Source organism: Cibotium barometz, chromosome 57 (assembly GCF_041138505.1).
Source record: "Cibotium barometz isolate CiBa-2024 chromosome 57, ASM4113850v1, whole genome shotgun sequence".
Classification (NCBI taxonomy): Eukaryota; Viridiplantae; Streptophyta; class Polypodiopsida; order Cyatheales; family Cibotiaceae; genus Cibotium; species Cibotium barometz.
The window spans coordinates 35,890,109-35,906,605 of NC_141102.1; the positions used below are offsets into that span (position 1 = coordinate 35,890,109).

Sequence of the window (16,497 nt, forward strand, 5' to 3'; positions counted from 1 at the left end):
GGGCACACCGGCTATTTGTAGTTGATTTACCAAGAACGTGTCTTGGCAAATCACTTGTCAAGGATTCCAAGTGGAGTGCCATCCTCAAAAGTGGGCATATGTGATAACCTCCTTGATAGCATGCTATTTGTAGTTGATGCTCTAGTACAAGGATATTATTATGATGTAGTATTGCTAGGTTCTCTCCCTCTATAGATGCTAAGGCTAAGAGGTGGCACCTATAGTGTAGAGCCTCAAGTCAAAGTCAGCATTGTAGCCCAAGAGGCAAGTTGAAATGGACCACTCTAGCAAATGACTAAGAGTTAGACTAGTACTACATGTATGATGAGATAGGGACTCATCACTTTCTAGCAAATGACTAAGAGTTAGACCAACACTACATATATGATGATAGGAACTCTCATCACTTAAGGGGGAGTGTTAAAAAATAAGTAATGAAGGGGGGAATGTTAAAAAAAAGTAATGAAGGGTACTTGGAAATGAGGAGTATGCACCTTAGAGAAGAAATGCTAAGGCTAGAAGAAATCACACCAGTAAATGTTAGAAAACATTGTAAACCTCGAAAGTGTTAAACCAGGCATGCGAGGAAGAGGGTGTCTTCTTCAAGTGGTCAAGTGGTCAAGTGGGAGGAAGAGGGTGTCTTCTTCAAGTGGTCAAGTGGAGAAGACAAAAGTTTTCAATCAATATTGAATGAGCCTCCCCTTGATTTAAGGCTCATTCAATCAACATTAAATGAGCCTCAAATCAAAGGGAGTGGACCTCAAATCAAGGGAGATGATTTATAGGTGAGGATTAAGCTAATCCATTAACTAATGATGATGTACCTTAGCCCATTAAAGACCATTTCCCCCCACCCCCAATCTAATGGAAGTTGTGTGTGTTGGATCAACTCTCTTGCATTGTCATCATTATCTTATCATTGGTTCCAATTATTTTTATCTACTTAAATTATGCCAAAATGTTAAGCCTAATCCACCATACTATCCACCCTAATCACTTCCAACTTGCAAATTTCAAGAAGTTTCCACTCTCTTTGACACACATTAACGAGATCTCAAACTTCATCAATAGATTGGGTAACTCACAATTAGCACATATGATGGTACTTATTCTCTTATATGTAGGCAACATAGTTTTCATCTCAAACTCGGAGATGAGATTGTAAAAATATGCTTTAGAAACAAGGATTGTGATCTTTAGCACTTGCCATTAGGTTGCAATTAGGGGTAGTCCTTCACACCACTTAAAGGGGATGAAGTTGAGCTTCTCAAATCATATGTGTACCTCGAGGTTACTTCCATGGCCTAATTTTCACCATGCATCTAGCCACCTAGGCCTACTTGGCAAGAGGATATGCAACCATGGGGCCTACATAGAGAGACAATGCTTCACAATTGAAGAGGATGAGGTTGAGCTTGTCAAATCATATGTGTACCTAGAGGTGAGGAACATAATAAAGCAACACCAACCTGTGTAGTGGAGTGAACATTACCTTGATGTATAAGGCTATAGTAGGGCCACAAGCTCCATTGGTTTCATTGGCCTCATTATCCACTTGTACATGTAGGGCCCAGGTAGTAGGTCGGCATATTTTATTTTAACACTTTTTGTTTCCATGTTTATGATCTTTAGTTTACACATGGAAGTTCTATAACACTTTGGGTCTTTAGTAGACAATCAATAAAATCTCTCTCTCTCTCTCTCTCTCTCTCTCTCTCTCTCTCTCTCTCTCTCTCTCTCTTCCAGGGTTCTTGAGCAAAGCACTTTTATCGACTCTTACGTGTGTGCATTAACTCATCTTCTCTTTTGTTTATTTTTTTGTAACCATCATTATAAGTCTACATAGCTAGTCATGCATGATGTTACATTTGATTCTTGTTTTCTTTTCATGCTAAATTGCATGTTAGTGGACGGTCTCATGAACAATTTTGGTATTTTGTAAGTTATTATTTGATATAAATTTCCTCCCCTTTGTGTATGTATGTGGGGGCGGGGTGGATGGTCGATAGCAATGCTTCACACCTTCTTACCAATGCCTCAAAAGATCCACTTATTAGTGAAGCATCAATAATAATGCTTAGATAGTTGGAAAAATGAGGGTGGCTTTAGTATTAGCACCACAGATCACATAATAATAGGCTAGATCTAGTGAAATGACATCTTTTAATGGTAAAAATCCATTTGAAGCCCTTTGGAGTGCTGTTTCACATGTGTTGGCAGAGGAAGGATATTTTTGAAAAGTATTTTTTGTTATTCATGATTCCTAGAAGACCACTACTATTACGATGAAGAATGAATGTACTAAGCTCTTTTTTTTTGGAGAAAGGGTTGTCCTACTTTTTTGATGGAATGTCATTGTAAATTACATAGATTTTCAAAGCTACAATCATCTATTTTCATGAAGCAGTTGTTGTAGAGAAATAAGTGGGATATCTTTCACAAACTAGTAAATACTCGTGGGATGGGGCTCTTAGTGCTACAAATAAGAATAGTGGGTGCTTTTCTCTCAAGGAGCTAGAGTCAACTAAGGGGAGTCTCACAAACATTCGATGGGGTGGACGAGGAGGGCTAGTGACATAGAGACATAGAGTATATTGATTTGTGAAAACGTGTTGTCCGGTGCTACATGCTATATTCGACCTTAGTGAGGGCCTACCGTTGGCGATCAACATTTTTAAATTTCATCTAGCTTCTCTAAGTCAGATGTGCCCAGACATGCATAAGTTTTAGTGCAAGTGGGCCTTCAAGGACTTGATCCCATGACCTATACCACTAAAAATCTACATCTAAACCACTTGGCCCACCATTCCTTGGTGTCACATGTGGTAGCTTTACTGTTTAGAGATTGGGATGCTTGTGAAAGGGCATTGCACATCCATCCATAAAATGGGGTGAACGAGGATTTTTTGGGGCAAGGTGTCCCTGGATGTTTGTGAATGTGAATCTCCCCTAAGGGTTTTTTTTTGAGAGAAGAGGATAGAGATTTCTTTATAAGAAGGAGATTACAAAATGATGAATCACATTAGGTCGTAAACCTGTGTACACCCTATATGTTGGCTTTAAGCATAAGAGTTTGGCATACGGCTGCTCCGATTGGCCCTACACATTTGGGAGGCGAGAAACGAACACGGGCTCAAGTGAAAAAGACTATGCAAGTTGACAGCATACAAAGGAGGTTCAGGGAACTAATGGGACGATGAAGCTCTGGTAAGATTGATTGAACTAAATTTAGTCTTACAACTAAGAGTAGTGAGTGCCTTTTGAGGCTTAGACATTGAGTGCTAAAAGTAACAATAGTGGTGCATTTGTGGTGAACCTAAGAATAGAGAGATCTATAAAAAAGTGGTTGTGATTGTTGGCTACTTATAGAGCTTGTTTCAACTCTAGGGACACTCCACCTCTTTACATGTGGGCACGTTACCATACCCCTTAATATCCCCCCCCCCTTTTCTTCAAATCTCGATCCTTTAAAGGGGGACTCCTTTTGAACTTTCATCTTCTCTTGGATTGTTGGACTTCCTCCCACCTTTTGCACCGACCTTCTTCATCATCGTGGGCCCAAGCCGTCTCAGCCCCCCTACCTTCTACTTAAATGAGCACCTGCGTTGCCCGTCTCCATGGACCTATTGGACAATTGATCGTGCATCAGCAGCCCCTTCACCCACTTAATCCGTGTATTGTGCTTCATCAACCGTCCACCCATTGCCAGGTGATTGCAAAGTACATGCCCTTGATAGTTGTCGATGCTGTACATCTAATTGAATTTGTGCTATCGTGATGTATGTGTGTATATATGTATATATGCATGTAAAACCCTGAAGTGATATGCTTTCTCTATGATGTAGCTCTAAAAAGATAATTGTACTCTGGTTGCATGTGCATTTATGTATATATACATGGATAGTTGTCAGGTCCACATCCAATGGTTGATGCTATACATCTGATTGAATCATTGTGCTTTCATGTATACTTGTCTGTATGCATGTACAGTTTTTGCAGTCTATATCCGATCGAATTATCGAGTTATCATCATGTGTATGTATGCATCACCCATATGTATGTATACATGTATACATGTGTGGCTGTTCTTTTATGTGGTATTACAAATAAGTGGGCAATATCTTAATAAGTTTAATCACATCATTTCATGCTGTTTTTTTGGTTGCTTGGGGGACGAGAAGAACATCGGGCCTTTTGGGTCCTTTTAATGAACAAATTACCCTACTTGTTTAGTTTTTGTCTGAGAATGAATCCTATGAAACAAACATCATTTCTATGTTACATGGTTCAATTCAAGGTCATCAGCTAATGTATGGGGTAATTAGAAGTCATTGTAAAGATCTGACTCAATGATGCTGTCGTGGTGGGAGCACATCCCATAGAGCAAAGAACTAGTTCAATACTGGGTTGACTTATGGGTAAGAAACTTTACTGATAGATCTCAACTTGCTGGCTGATGGGGAAGCGTGTAAGAAAGCCTAGTTAGTGATTAAGGCTGTTCGTTGCAAAAAATTTTAGAAACAAAGGCATGCTTTATGCAAAAGGAGTGCAAGATCATCTCCCATTCAATAATTATTTACCTTATGCTCAAGTTCTTCTGGGATTTGGTACTGGATATAGAGAGCACATGTTTGGATGTGGTGTATTATCTCACTCTCTCCTCTCGTTGCTAAGTATGACGCTTGTGGGTGTAATTGATTGATTGTATTCATGCATGTGGCTTTTCAACGAATAGTTGTTTAAGCAAAACATTGAGATGTCTTTGGGGTAACAACCCAATTTGTTTGTTAAGGAGATGCCGAAGTTTCAGGACCTCAAGGATTCTTGTGTAATTTCATACGAGAGAAGTTCATGATATGTGTGTTTCTCTCACTATGTTTTTTAGTATGACCCATTCTCTCCTATCCTCCTATTTTTGTTTATTCCCAGATTGCCCACTATTCTTCCCAAACCTTTTTTTTGAGTTTGTCATCCTTCACTTGGTCCCCATCAACAGGTCCTTAGGTGTTTTAAGATTTTTAAATCTATTTCCTAAGGTTTCATATGTGCTCACACTAGAGCACATAACATCACAAGGATATCCAATATTTGAAGTACCCTTACAACCACTAACCCTTTACACTACAAAGGTTGTCAAGGATTATCATAGTAGGTGGTGAAAAGAACACTGGAAAACCTCCAACCACTAAGGTTGAGAAAACCTTATAAAATGAAACGTTCCTCTCTTCACTCAAAGAATGTGGGATATGCTCTTTATAATCTGAGAGCATGATACAAAATGGTTATCACAAAAATGTGCAATGCCAAGGATGGTGTAATTAGGCTTAGATGAAAAAGTGTGAAGGATGCTCACAAAGACCCTAGTGTGAATGCCCTTTTTACGCCTTAGGTTTTGTAAACCTTAATCACCAATATATATATATATATATTTTGAATGGTTGAACTTTCCCTCCTAGAAATGAGGAGGAAAGTTGAGGAAATGGAGGAGGCCAGATTCTGCTTGAATCGTGGCTGATTTGTGCAGGTTTTGTGCTGGATGAAATCACCGTGAGCTGCGTGAGAGGAACCTCAACAAATTTCACCAAATACGGCTGAATTAAATACTCATTAATCACTGAGTTGTTGGAGAAGAGACACCAAAGCCAGTCTGCAGATGAAGCTGCAAACTGCTCACACAGCCAACGAATTTGGGCACCTCTGGTTCTGATTGTGATTGCCATAGAAGGAATCACAGAGACCTGAAGAGAACCCGCCTGGTATGCTGCAGTTTTTGAGGAATTGAAGGCCTCAAACAGTGCCTTGTTCTCTGCTAAACAGAGATATGAACCCTCTGTCACTTACAGAGATATAGACAACTGTTCTGAGCTGCTTTGGCAGAGATTTTGTAGGGTCCTCTTTGCCTTGAAGTGAGCTACAAAATCACTAAAAGATGCTATCGAGAAAACCCTCACACACTCACAATGGGGTGCTCCAATTTTGCTGATTTATTTCACTGTTTTTACTCAGGAACAGAACAACACATAGTACCTTGATGTTCCACCAATAATTGGAGTTGAATGCTGAGTTGATGAAGTTCCTCTTCTCTTTCCAATGCTTTGAGAAGATCCTTTGAGCAACTCCACCTTGAACTCTTCTCTCAATTGAGTGACTCTCTCACAAGGATTTGATCACACCCACAATGGTGTTGCCCTTAGTTGATAAATCCCCCTCTCTCAATCTCACTAATGCCACTCACTAAGAATGAGAGTGATGATTCTAGGTTTGCACAAAGCAATGTGTTCACAAAGAAGTTTATGCAAAGATGATTTTGACTTCTTGCTACTCAAGCATGCACACTAATGAGGCAATACGTTGTAATGAAGCAACTAATGCCAAGAACCAGTTTGTGCTTTGCAACTAATGCAATCAACACATGATATGTTGAGATTCTCATCACTTTCCCACACAATGGCAAGAGACCAACAATGTAGAAGATCCACAACACAAAGATGTGCCTCTCAACACATGAAAGAGCACTCGCCCATAGAAAGGGGCTCTGATGAGAGTGGAATGGAAGAATGGTTAATCACAAAGATAATGATGCATAACCAAACTCATCAATGCACATAAGCAATGCTAGATGCACTTAGCATGTGATGGGTTAACAAATGAAAGACCATGAATTAAATGATAAACATGAATACTACAAAGATTACCTTAATGCAATGAGGAGATAAGCTCATACCCACAAAGGATCCACCAAGTTATACTACCAACATATGGTAGCTTGCACAAAGCACTTACAAAGGGCTCCTCACTACACATCCAAAGAGTGTAGGACCTTATTTATATAGAGAACAAAGGGAAACCGTGGGAGCTTCCTAGATTAGCTCCACCATTCCCTAATTATCTCACCAGTCTCACCATAAAGTGACTCTTACATCAAGGGAACCACCTACCATGCCTACACCTGTAAACCATGGTAATAAGAGACCAAATGACCTTAGGATGTCTATTCCTAAGGTGCACACAATATCTATCCACTAAGGAATAATGCTAATGCATGCTAGATCACACAAATAGCAAAGCTAAACACTGATTCAGTCCCATATGATGGTGTACAGGTCAGCCAAGGGCTGTGGACTGAGTACCTTTTTGTACCTTATTAATATACTGAATTTCCAGCATCTCTCTCTCTCTCTCTCTCTCTCTCTCTCTCTCTCTCTCTCTCTCTTCATATCTTCGTTTTGCATTAGCATGTTTCCAGGAGTGTTTAGGGTTGAAAGAAGACCCCCAGAGCTTCCGCGTGTTACATTGGTATCAGAGCATCAGGCTCAGCAAAGCTAAACACTGATTCAGTCCCATATGATGGTGTACAGGTCCAAGGTACAGGAAAGTACACGGATACGAAGCCCAAGGCAAGGAACACAGAATTGAGAAGAGCTCCCAGGAGGTTTGTTGGTGGTGTTCCACAAAGCCAGAGGGGATGGCAGTCCTGTTAGCCAGATAGGTTATCGGGCAATGATTCAAAGGGAGGATTATCCTCCAAGGGGTGATGTGAGTGCCAGACTCATTTCTCAGGAATGAAGACCAAGACAGTGTTCAGAGTCAAGGCACGAATGAATTGTGGACTAGAGGGAATAGATGCATAGATCTTAATCTGAGACAGAGTGGTTTTGGAGAGTGGGCCGGGTTTTCAGAGAAAAGGGTTGCCAGAGTTGGATGGATGACAGAGGGACTCCGGGAAAAGAATGGGATGATGACAGTCATCCAAGAACAGGTTGGAAACCCGTCATCAAGTTTAGTAGAGGGGGATGTCATGTGCATGTCTGCCCATGGACAAATCCTAGAGCTAATCCTAAAGGGGCAACCAGAAAAACATAGTAGAACTAGGAAGTTATGAGCATGAGGTGCAGTTTTGGCCAAGGGGTAGGACATGGAAGAGAAGAAGGATCTGTCGGTTGCGTTGGTTGCTGTTGGGAGCAGGGAATTGTGTCGGCTCCGAGAAGACCAAGCGGCGCAGCCAATGATGGTGATTATGCCCAGTCGGCTGGCCGACCAGCAGTCGGCCAACACTTTGTTTGGTCAAAGGCTTATAAATAGGCATGTATGCTCATTGAGAGAGTCAGTCATTCCTTTACGGGGATGGATCCTTAGGGTCCAAGTAGGGACTAGACTCTTGGGTGTTTATCACCTTTTTTACAAGGCAGCCAAGGGCTGTGGACTGAGTACCTTTTTGTACCTTATTAATATATTGAATTTCCAGCATCTCTCTCTCTCTCTCTCTCTCTCTCTCTCTCTCTCTCTCCTCTCTCTTCATATCTGCATTTTGCATTAGCATGTTTCCAGGAGTGTTTAGGGTTGAAAGAAGACCCCTAGAGCTTCCGCGCGTTACATTGGTATCAGAGCATCAGGCTCAGCAAAGCTAAACACTGATTCAGTCCCATATGATGGTGTATAGGTCCAAGGTACAGGAAAGTACACGGATACGAAGCCTAAGGCAAGGAACACAGAATTGAGAAGAGCTCCCAAGAGGTTTGTTGGTGGTGTTCCACAAAGCCAGAGGGGATGGCAGTCCTGTGAGCCAGATAGGTTCTCGGGCAATGGTTCCAAGGGAGGATTATCCTCCAAGGGGTGATGTGAGTGCCAGACTCATTTCTCAGGAATGAAGACCAAGACAGTGTTCAGAGTCAAGGCAAGAATGAATTGTGGACTAGAGGGAACAGATGCATAGATCTTAATCTGAGACAGAGTGGTTTTGGAGACTGGGCCGGGTTTTCAGAGAAAAGGGTTGCCAGAGTTGGATGGATGACAAAGGGACTCCGGGAAAAGAATGGGATGATGACAGTCATCCAAGAACAGGTTGGAATCCCGTCATCAAGTTTAGCAGAGGGGGATGTCATGTGCATGTCTGCCCATGGACAAATCCTAGAGCTAATCCTAAAGGGGCAACCAGAAAAACATAGTAGAACGAGGAAGTTATGAGCATGAGGTGCAGTTTTGGCCAAGGGGCAGGACATGGAAGAGAAGAAGGATTTGCCGGTTGCGTTGGTTGCTGTCGGGAGCAGGGAGCTGTGTCGGCTGCAAGAAGACTAGGCAGTGTAGCCAATGATGGTGATTATGCCCAGTCGGCTGGCCGCAATCGGCTAGCACTTTGTTTGGTCAAAGGCTTATAAATAGGCATGTATGCTCATTGAGAGAGTCATTCATTCCTTTACGAGGATGGATCCTTAGGGTCCAAGTAGGGACTAGACTCTTGGGTGTTTATCACCTTTTTTACAAGGTAGCCAAGGGCTGTGGACTGAGTACCTTTTTGTACCTTATTAATATACTGAATTTCCAGCATATCTCTCTCTCTCTCTCTCTCTCTACTCTCTCTTCATATCTGCATTAGCATGTTTCCAGGAGTGTTTAGGGTTGAAAGAAGACCCCCAAAGCTTCCGCGCGTTACATTGGTATCAGAGCATCAGGCTCAGCAAAGCTAAACACTGATTCAGTCCCATATGATGGTGTATAGGTCCAAGGTACATGAAAGTACACGGATATGAAGCCCAAGGCAAGGAACACAGAATTGAGAAGAGCTCCCAGGAGGTTTGTTGGTGGTGTTCCACAAAGCCAGAGGGGATGGCAGTCCTGTGAGCCAGATAGGTTATCGGGCAATGGTTCCAAGGGAGGATTATCCTCCAAGGGATGATGTGAGTGCCAGACTCATTTCTCAGGAATGAAGACCAAGACAATGTTCAGAGTCAAGGCACGAATGAATTGTGGACTAGAGGGAACAGATGCATAGATCTTAATCTGAGACAGAGTGGTTTTGGAGACTGGGCCGGGTTTTCAGAGAAAGGGTTGCCAGAGTTGGATGGATAACAGAGGGACTCCGGGAAAAGAATAGGATGATGACAATCATCCAAGAACAGGTTGGAATCCCGTCATCAAGTTTAGCAGAGGGGGATGTCATGTGCATGTCTGCCCATGGACAAATCTTAGAGCGAATCCTAAAGGGGCAACCATAAAAACATAATAGAACTAGGAAGTTATGAGCATGAGGTGCAGTTTTGGCCAAGGGACAGGACATGGAAGAGAAGAAGGATCTGTCGGTTGCGTTGGTTGCTGTCGGGAGTAGGGAACTGTGTCGGGCCTCGGCTGCAAGAAGACTAGGCGGTGCAGCCAATGATGGTGATTATGCTCAGTCGGCTGGCCGACCAGCAGTCGGCCAGCACTTTGTTTGGTCAAATGCTTATAAATAGGCATGTATGCTCATTGAGAGAGTCATTCATTCCTTTATGGGGATGGATCCTTAGGGTCCAAGTAGGGACTAGACTCTTGAGTGTTTATCACCTTTTTTACAAGGTAGCCAAGGGTTGTGGACTGAGTACCTTTTTGTACCTTATTAATATACTGAATTTCCAGCATCTCTCTCTCTCTCTCTCTCTCTCTCTCTCTCTCTCTTCATATCTGCGTTTTGCATCAGCATGTTTCGAGGAGTGTTTAGGGCTGAAAGAAGACCCCCAGGGCTTCGGTGCGTTACAACTCATCAGAATCACAAAACGATGGTCTTGGAAGCAACCATACATACATACATACATATGTGTGTGTGTGTGTGTTGGTGATTTGGTGTGTGTGTGTAGTGGTGGTCGGACTGGCTCGCCTGCTCCCTCGACCTGCTCGCTTGCTGTTCTGCTCGACCTGCTCGCCCCTTGTGTGTGAGCACGTCTGGTAAGGCGCGCTTGCTTCCTGGTCTATGTCGGGCCTGCAGCCCTCTTCGCGACTTTCTGAGGGTCCCTTCTTAGCACACAGAAACACAGCATTCTCATCGTTAATCTGCCCTATCTTCCTCTCTTCCGTGACCTGTCTGCGTGTGTAGAAGTGTGTGTGCGCGCGCGGGTGTGTGTGTGTGTGTGTGCGCGCCTCGCTACAGGTCTCTGTTTTCCCCTCTGTGTAAGATAGTATTCCAATAGCGCTGTCCCCCTTTTTTTCTGATTTGTGTCTTCCTGCTGAATCGAATAGTCTCGATGGCAGAATCAAGCAAGTATTATGTCAAGAGAGCTCTTTCTCCTGAACCTAAAAGACAATCAAGGGAATCTCTGCCCCCCATAGCTCCTTCATCTGAAGATGCTTCCTATGTGTTTGACATGTTGAATGAGGATTTTCAACAAAGTAGAAGAGAATGGATACTACCTGCTCCGGAACTCACTTACAAGATGAAGTTGCCTTCTCTTGTGCATCCTCTGAAGAAGCTCTCTCAAACTGCAGTCATCATCTTTTTTCCAGGTAAAATACCCTTGGCTAATGATGTTGGACAATGGGTGAATTCTCTCCTAGGTGGATGCTATGTAGAAGGAGTCTATTTTGCCTCCAGAGGATTTTATGAAGTTCATCTCTTGGATGCATTGACAAAACAAAAGATGCTGGAAATGTCCCCTTTATTTTTTGGTCGTTAAATGGTGCACATCATGCCTTGGTCTCCTAATAAGGATTATCAGAGTCTCATTAAACATCACTGCCCTGTATGGGTTGAAGTCGTTGATTTTCCAAATTACATGAGAACAGAGCTTCCAGGTTTAGCAATGACATTGGGACAAGTGATCTGTCCCCCTCGTCCCACAGGTAATAAAAATCGTTTTTGCATATTATGGGATACTGATAGACTAACCCCCTCTTCTATTGCAGTTGAGATTGAGGGTGTTAATTTGGGAAAGAAATATTTTACTTTGAAATGGGGCATTTTTGCTGGAGCTTGCTTCTCTTGTCACAAGTTTGGGCATCTAGCTTCTGAGTGTCCCTCGATTCTTCATCCGCCTCCTCTAGCTGCCATTCCTCAACCATCTACTAAAGGAGGTCAAAAGACTAATGTGGAAAAGACTGAAGCTAAAGGACCAAAGCCTTCAGTTCATACAGGGAACCAAGCCAATTCAGCTCAAAACAAGGATAAAGGAAAAAGCAAGCTAGTGGAAAATAATTCATCTTCTCACGAGGTTTGGCAGAATGCAAAGAAGACGGTGCCTCTCAAAAAAAGACCTCTCCAATCTTGTAATTGGGATGCTTCTGCTCCATCTCCTGGTCAACCTTCTACCTCTTCGGACAGCCCCATCTCAAAGGCATGGGTCAATGCAGTTAAGAAGGGTATTCCACTTTGTGAAGAAGATGATCTAGTCAGGGAATTGGATTCTGAGGGTCAGCAAGACCCTGCGGCAATGGCAGAGGCCTGAATCCTCCCTTTCTCTTTGAGGATTGCTCATCTCTTGTACATATTTTCATGCGTACTTCTCTTAAATGTTTTTCTTATAACATACAGGGCCTCTGCAATCAGCATAAATGGAGGCTCCTATGGCATTATATAAATATTACTCATCCAGATGTTATGTGTCTGCAAGAGCATAATCAGCATTCTTTTGTTGGCCAGCATGGGTTCTTTTCAGGATATGATATATTTTATGCAGGATTTGGACAATTCTCTGGGTTGTGTATATTAGCCAGACATGATCTGCAGCCCTGTGTAGCATATAATGATCTTTGTGGCCGATGGATGATTATCCAATGTATGATCAATGGAGAGATTTTTGAAATAGGCTCCTTGTATGCCTCTCAAATTTCAGCTTCCAGAGCTCAAATGTGGGACTCCATAAACCAATATCCTTGGTCCTCAAATGCTCTACTTTGTGGGGTGACTTTAATAATTCTCCTCACTGGAAGGACAATACCACACATAAATCTCATATGCTTCCCTCTGAAATCCGGCAATGGGAACATATGACTTCATCACTTCATACTGCAGATTTATGGACAGCAACTCACCCTTCGGTTTTGGGATTCACATATCATCATAATGCTTTTACAGAATATTGGGCCAGGCTTGATAGATGGTATCTTATTCATGCTCAGCAATATGATGATTATACATGTCAAATGTGGACTGATTATTCTCAACAACTATCTGATCACACTCCACTTTGGCTCAACCTTTCATTTGGTATGCCTCTGGATGATATTCAGCTCTCTTTAGTTAGACATTTGCAGGTTAATCAGTTATATCTTTCTCATGAAAAATTCCAGCAAATGATCAGATTGGCTTGTAAGCCATTGTTATCTCATGCTCAGGAGGATCTGGATTTTGCTTGGAACTCTTTTGTACATCATATTCAAAATGTCATTAAGGAATATGGAAGATGGTACATGGCAGAAACCAGACAGCATATCCAGTGGGCAAAATCATACAAGCAGTCTTTGGTACAGATTAGCCATCAAAGGTCTCTTTCTGCTTCTGAACAGAATTCATTGTCTTGTGCTTCTTCCATAATTGATGCTAATGATAAACGCAAGCTTTCCAAATGGCAGACAAGGGCTAGAGTTAAACCTATGCTAGATAAGGGTTGCTCCTCGAAATCTTTCTTTCGAAATTTACACGTGTACAGACAAAGTCAATCTATCATGAGAGTCAGGAAACCCGATGGTCTTTGGACCCAGACTTTATCGCAGTTAGAAAAACAATGTCTGGATCATTTTCAGCTTCTTTTTTCTCTACCATCTTCTTCTACACCTCAGGCTGCATTGGCTCGGAGCAGATTTATTGAGCTTGTTTCTCCTATTGTTTCTTTGCAAAAAGCTTCAATGCTGGAAATGTCCTTTTCAGATACTGAATTGGATGAAGCCCTCAAGCATTTGGGTAAACATAAATCCCCATGCTGGGATGGTTTGACGGTTGAATTTTTTGTAGCCTTCTGGGATGAATTGAAGGGTCCAATCTTGAAGCTCATTAATGTAGCCTGGCAGCATCAACATCCTCCCTCAGCTTGGAAGCATGGTCTGGTTAAGCTTCTGCCTAAAAAACCTCTGTGTGAGACAATGGATGACTGGAGGCCTATCACTTTGATGCCTGTTATATATAAACTTATTGCTAAAATGTTGGTACATCGGATAAAGGATATCCTTCATGATGGACTTCATCCCAGGCAATATGGTTTTGTTCCAAGAAGGCATATACATGATAATATCTCCAATACTCTCATTGCAATGGAATATGCAAAATACTCTGCTCAAGATGTCTTGGTCATGCAGGTGGATGTGGCAAAGGCATTTGATACGGTACAGTGGGATTATGTTTCTCAAATCATGTCTAAACTTGGTTTTGGGCCAAAGCTAGTTAATGTCATATATTGGCTTTACTCAGATTCCACTGCTCAATGCTTTATAGGGAAACATTTGTCTGAGTCTTGGACTCTAGAACGATCAGTTCGACAGGGATGCCCTCTCAGTGCTTTGTTCTATGCTATTGCTTCACATCCTTTGCTTCTTTATATGGATCATCTGGTTGATACTAGACAGTTAGAGGGGCTTCAGATTTCTGGTTCACGGCCTTTCATTGCACAGGCTTATGCAGATGATTCATTCTTCATGCCAAAGAACAGTCCTCTGGAGCTTCGCCTATTGATGGATACTCTTTCAGATTTCGGGTTGGCAGCTGGTTTGAAAATTAATTTTCAGAAATCAAAACTTTTACCTCTCAAGCATTGTGATTGGCATGCTATCCTGTGGCCCGGCCAGATTATTTATCCGGAAAGCATAGTAAGACATTTGGGTTATCCCATTGGCTGGAAAATCAGAAATAAGCAACAAATATCTTGGGTGCTAAACAAAATTCAGGACAAATTAGAATATTGGAAGATCTCCACTTGGCCATTGCACGTACGGCTTCGAATTGTTCAGTCCATTGTTCTGGCTTATGTCCAGTTCTACCTTCCTCTCTTACATTGGTCATCTCGAGATCTTTCTTCTTTTATGTCTCAAGCCATGGAGATTTTTTGGAAAACTAAGCTTCATAAAAAAGCTTTAAGGTCGCTCAAAATGGACCTGCTTTGCTCACCAAGAATGCATGGTGGTTTGAATATTATAAACATCAAATTTCATGTGCTGGCAAGAAAGATCACTATGCTCAAAACCTTTTTTCAACAAGAGCAGCCTTGGTCTATCATGTTGGCAATTTTGTGTGGTCAGATGCGCACAAATGCTTATGGCCGTTGGCTAGTTGATCCATCGGAAGTAGTACTTGGCAAATTTCAAGGTAAAATCCCTGGTTGTCCATTTTCTACTTCCTTGATTCAGGATTGGAAGAAAGTGCTCTCTCGCATCAAATGGTCTCCCCATCGTGCTTCTATAGCTTCCTCGCTTTGAATGGAAAGCATACATTGGAGTGCTGTTTTTTACTCTCCCCTTGCTGCACAACAACCAATCAGAGCTTACAATCTTATGAAGTTGGGCATCCGGTTCATTGACGACGTGGTAGATACTCGAGGGCAAATTCTTTCTTTTCCGGCAGCATGCCAACAATACAATCTTGGGATGCATCATAGATCTATATGGAAAGCTATTGCAGATCTCTTACACCCTTTCATTCCGATTCCAACGTTGGATGTAAGAGACAGGCTTCAAGATTGGCATCTTCAGTCTTCAAGTTCAAGATTATCCTCTCAGCCTTTGCATCTATTGACTTCTATACAGGCTTATCGATTGATATTACCTTCTCCATGGATTGCTCATCATGCTAATTCTCTTTGGCATCTGGATAAGTCTTTAGCTTGGTGGAAAGGAAAACTGATATTGATATGGAAGTTGAAAATGCCATTGAAGCAGAGGCTCTTTCTTTGGAGATGCATTGTTGGTATTTTTCCAGTGGGAGTGAAATTGGCTCAAAGAAGGATTGCCTCTCCTCTTTGTCCAAGATGTCATCATACTACTGAGAGTATTCCGCATTTATTGTGGTCTTGTTCATATTCCAGAGACCTTTTGGATAAGATCTCCTATTTTTTATCTCTCAGATTTCCTGCACACAGGTTCTACAGGTTTTTCTGGATGTTTGGCACGTTATCAGCTTCTTTGTCACAGTATTCTCTTGTTTTCCATTGGATCAGATACTGGGCCTTATGGACCCTCTGGCTACAGCGAAATCATGCATATCTGAATTCACCCCTTCAGCACCCTTATGAGTTCTTCCGAGCCTCTTTGCGGCAGTCCTTATATGATGCCGTACATGAGGAAGATTTGGATGTTTCTTGTGTTCAGCTTTTCTTTTACTGTTTCTGATGGATAGGGCATAGGCTCTTTTCTTGAGCACTGCCCTGTTCTTGCATAGAACTTTTTTACTGTTGTTTTTAAGTTCTAGGGTTTAGACATCCTCTTGATGTCAAACCCTTTTGTACATTTATGATATAATGCAATTTAAACTGGTTTTAAAAAAAAAAGTGTGTGTGTGTGTGTGTGTGTGTGTGTGTGTGTGTATATATATATATATATATATATATATATACATACATACATATATATATGTGTGTGTGTGTGTATACATATATATATATCATCTAGGTATATAATTCAGCCGTATTAGCAGACATGCAGGTTTACATTGTGAAGTTTTCGTCTGAGTTGTGGCCAGTTGATATTGTGCTTATTCTTTCTATCTTTAGCGGTGCATTTGCCCTATCCACTACTTATTTGCTGCACTAATTCTTTCTATTTGTTGCTTTC

The 16,497-nt window shown here is 41.8% G+C and overlaps 1 protein-coding gene across 6 annotated transcripts in view; it reads left to right on the forward strand.

The window, feature by feature from the left end:
• Nucleotides 1-3,396: 3,396 nt before the first annotated feature.
• Nucleotides 3,397-16,497, forward strand: part of LOC147606707 (uncharacterized) — a 93,562-nt gene continuing 80,461 nt past the window's right edge. For all 6 annotated transcript variants that reach the window (XM_086791776.1, XM_086791771.1, XM_086791775.1 and 3 more), the window contains exon 1: nucleotides 3,397-3,709. In XM_086791776.1, coding sequence (XP_086647902.1) covers nucleotides 3,593-3,709 — 117 coding nt within the window. In that variant the 5' untranslated portion in view covers nucleotides 3,397-3,592. The remainder of the gene's footprint in view (nucleotides 3,710-16,497) is intronic.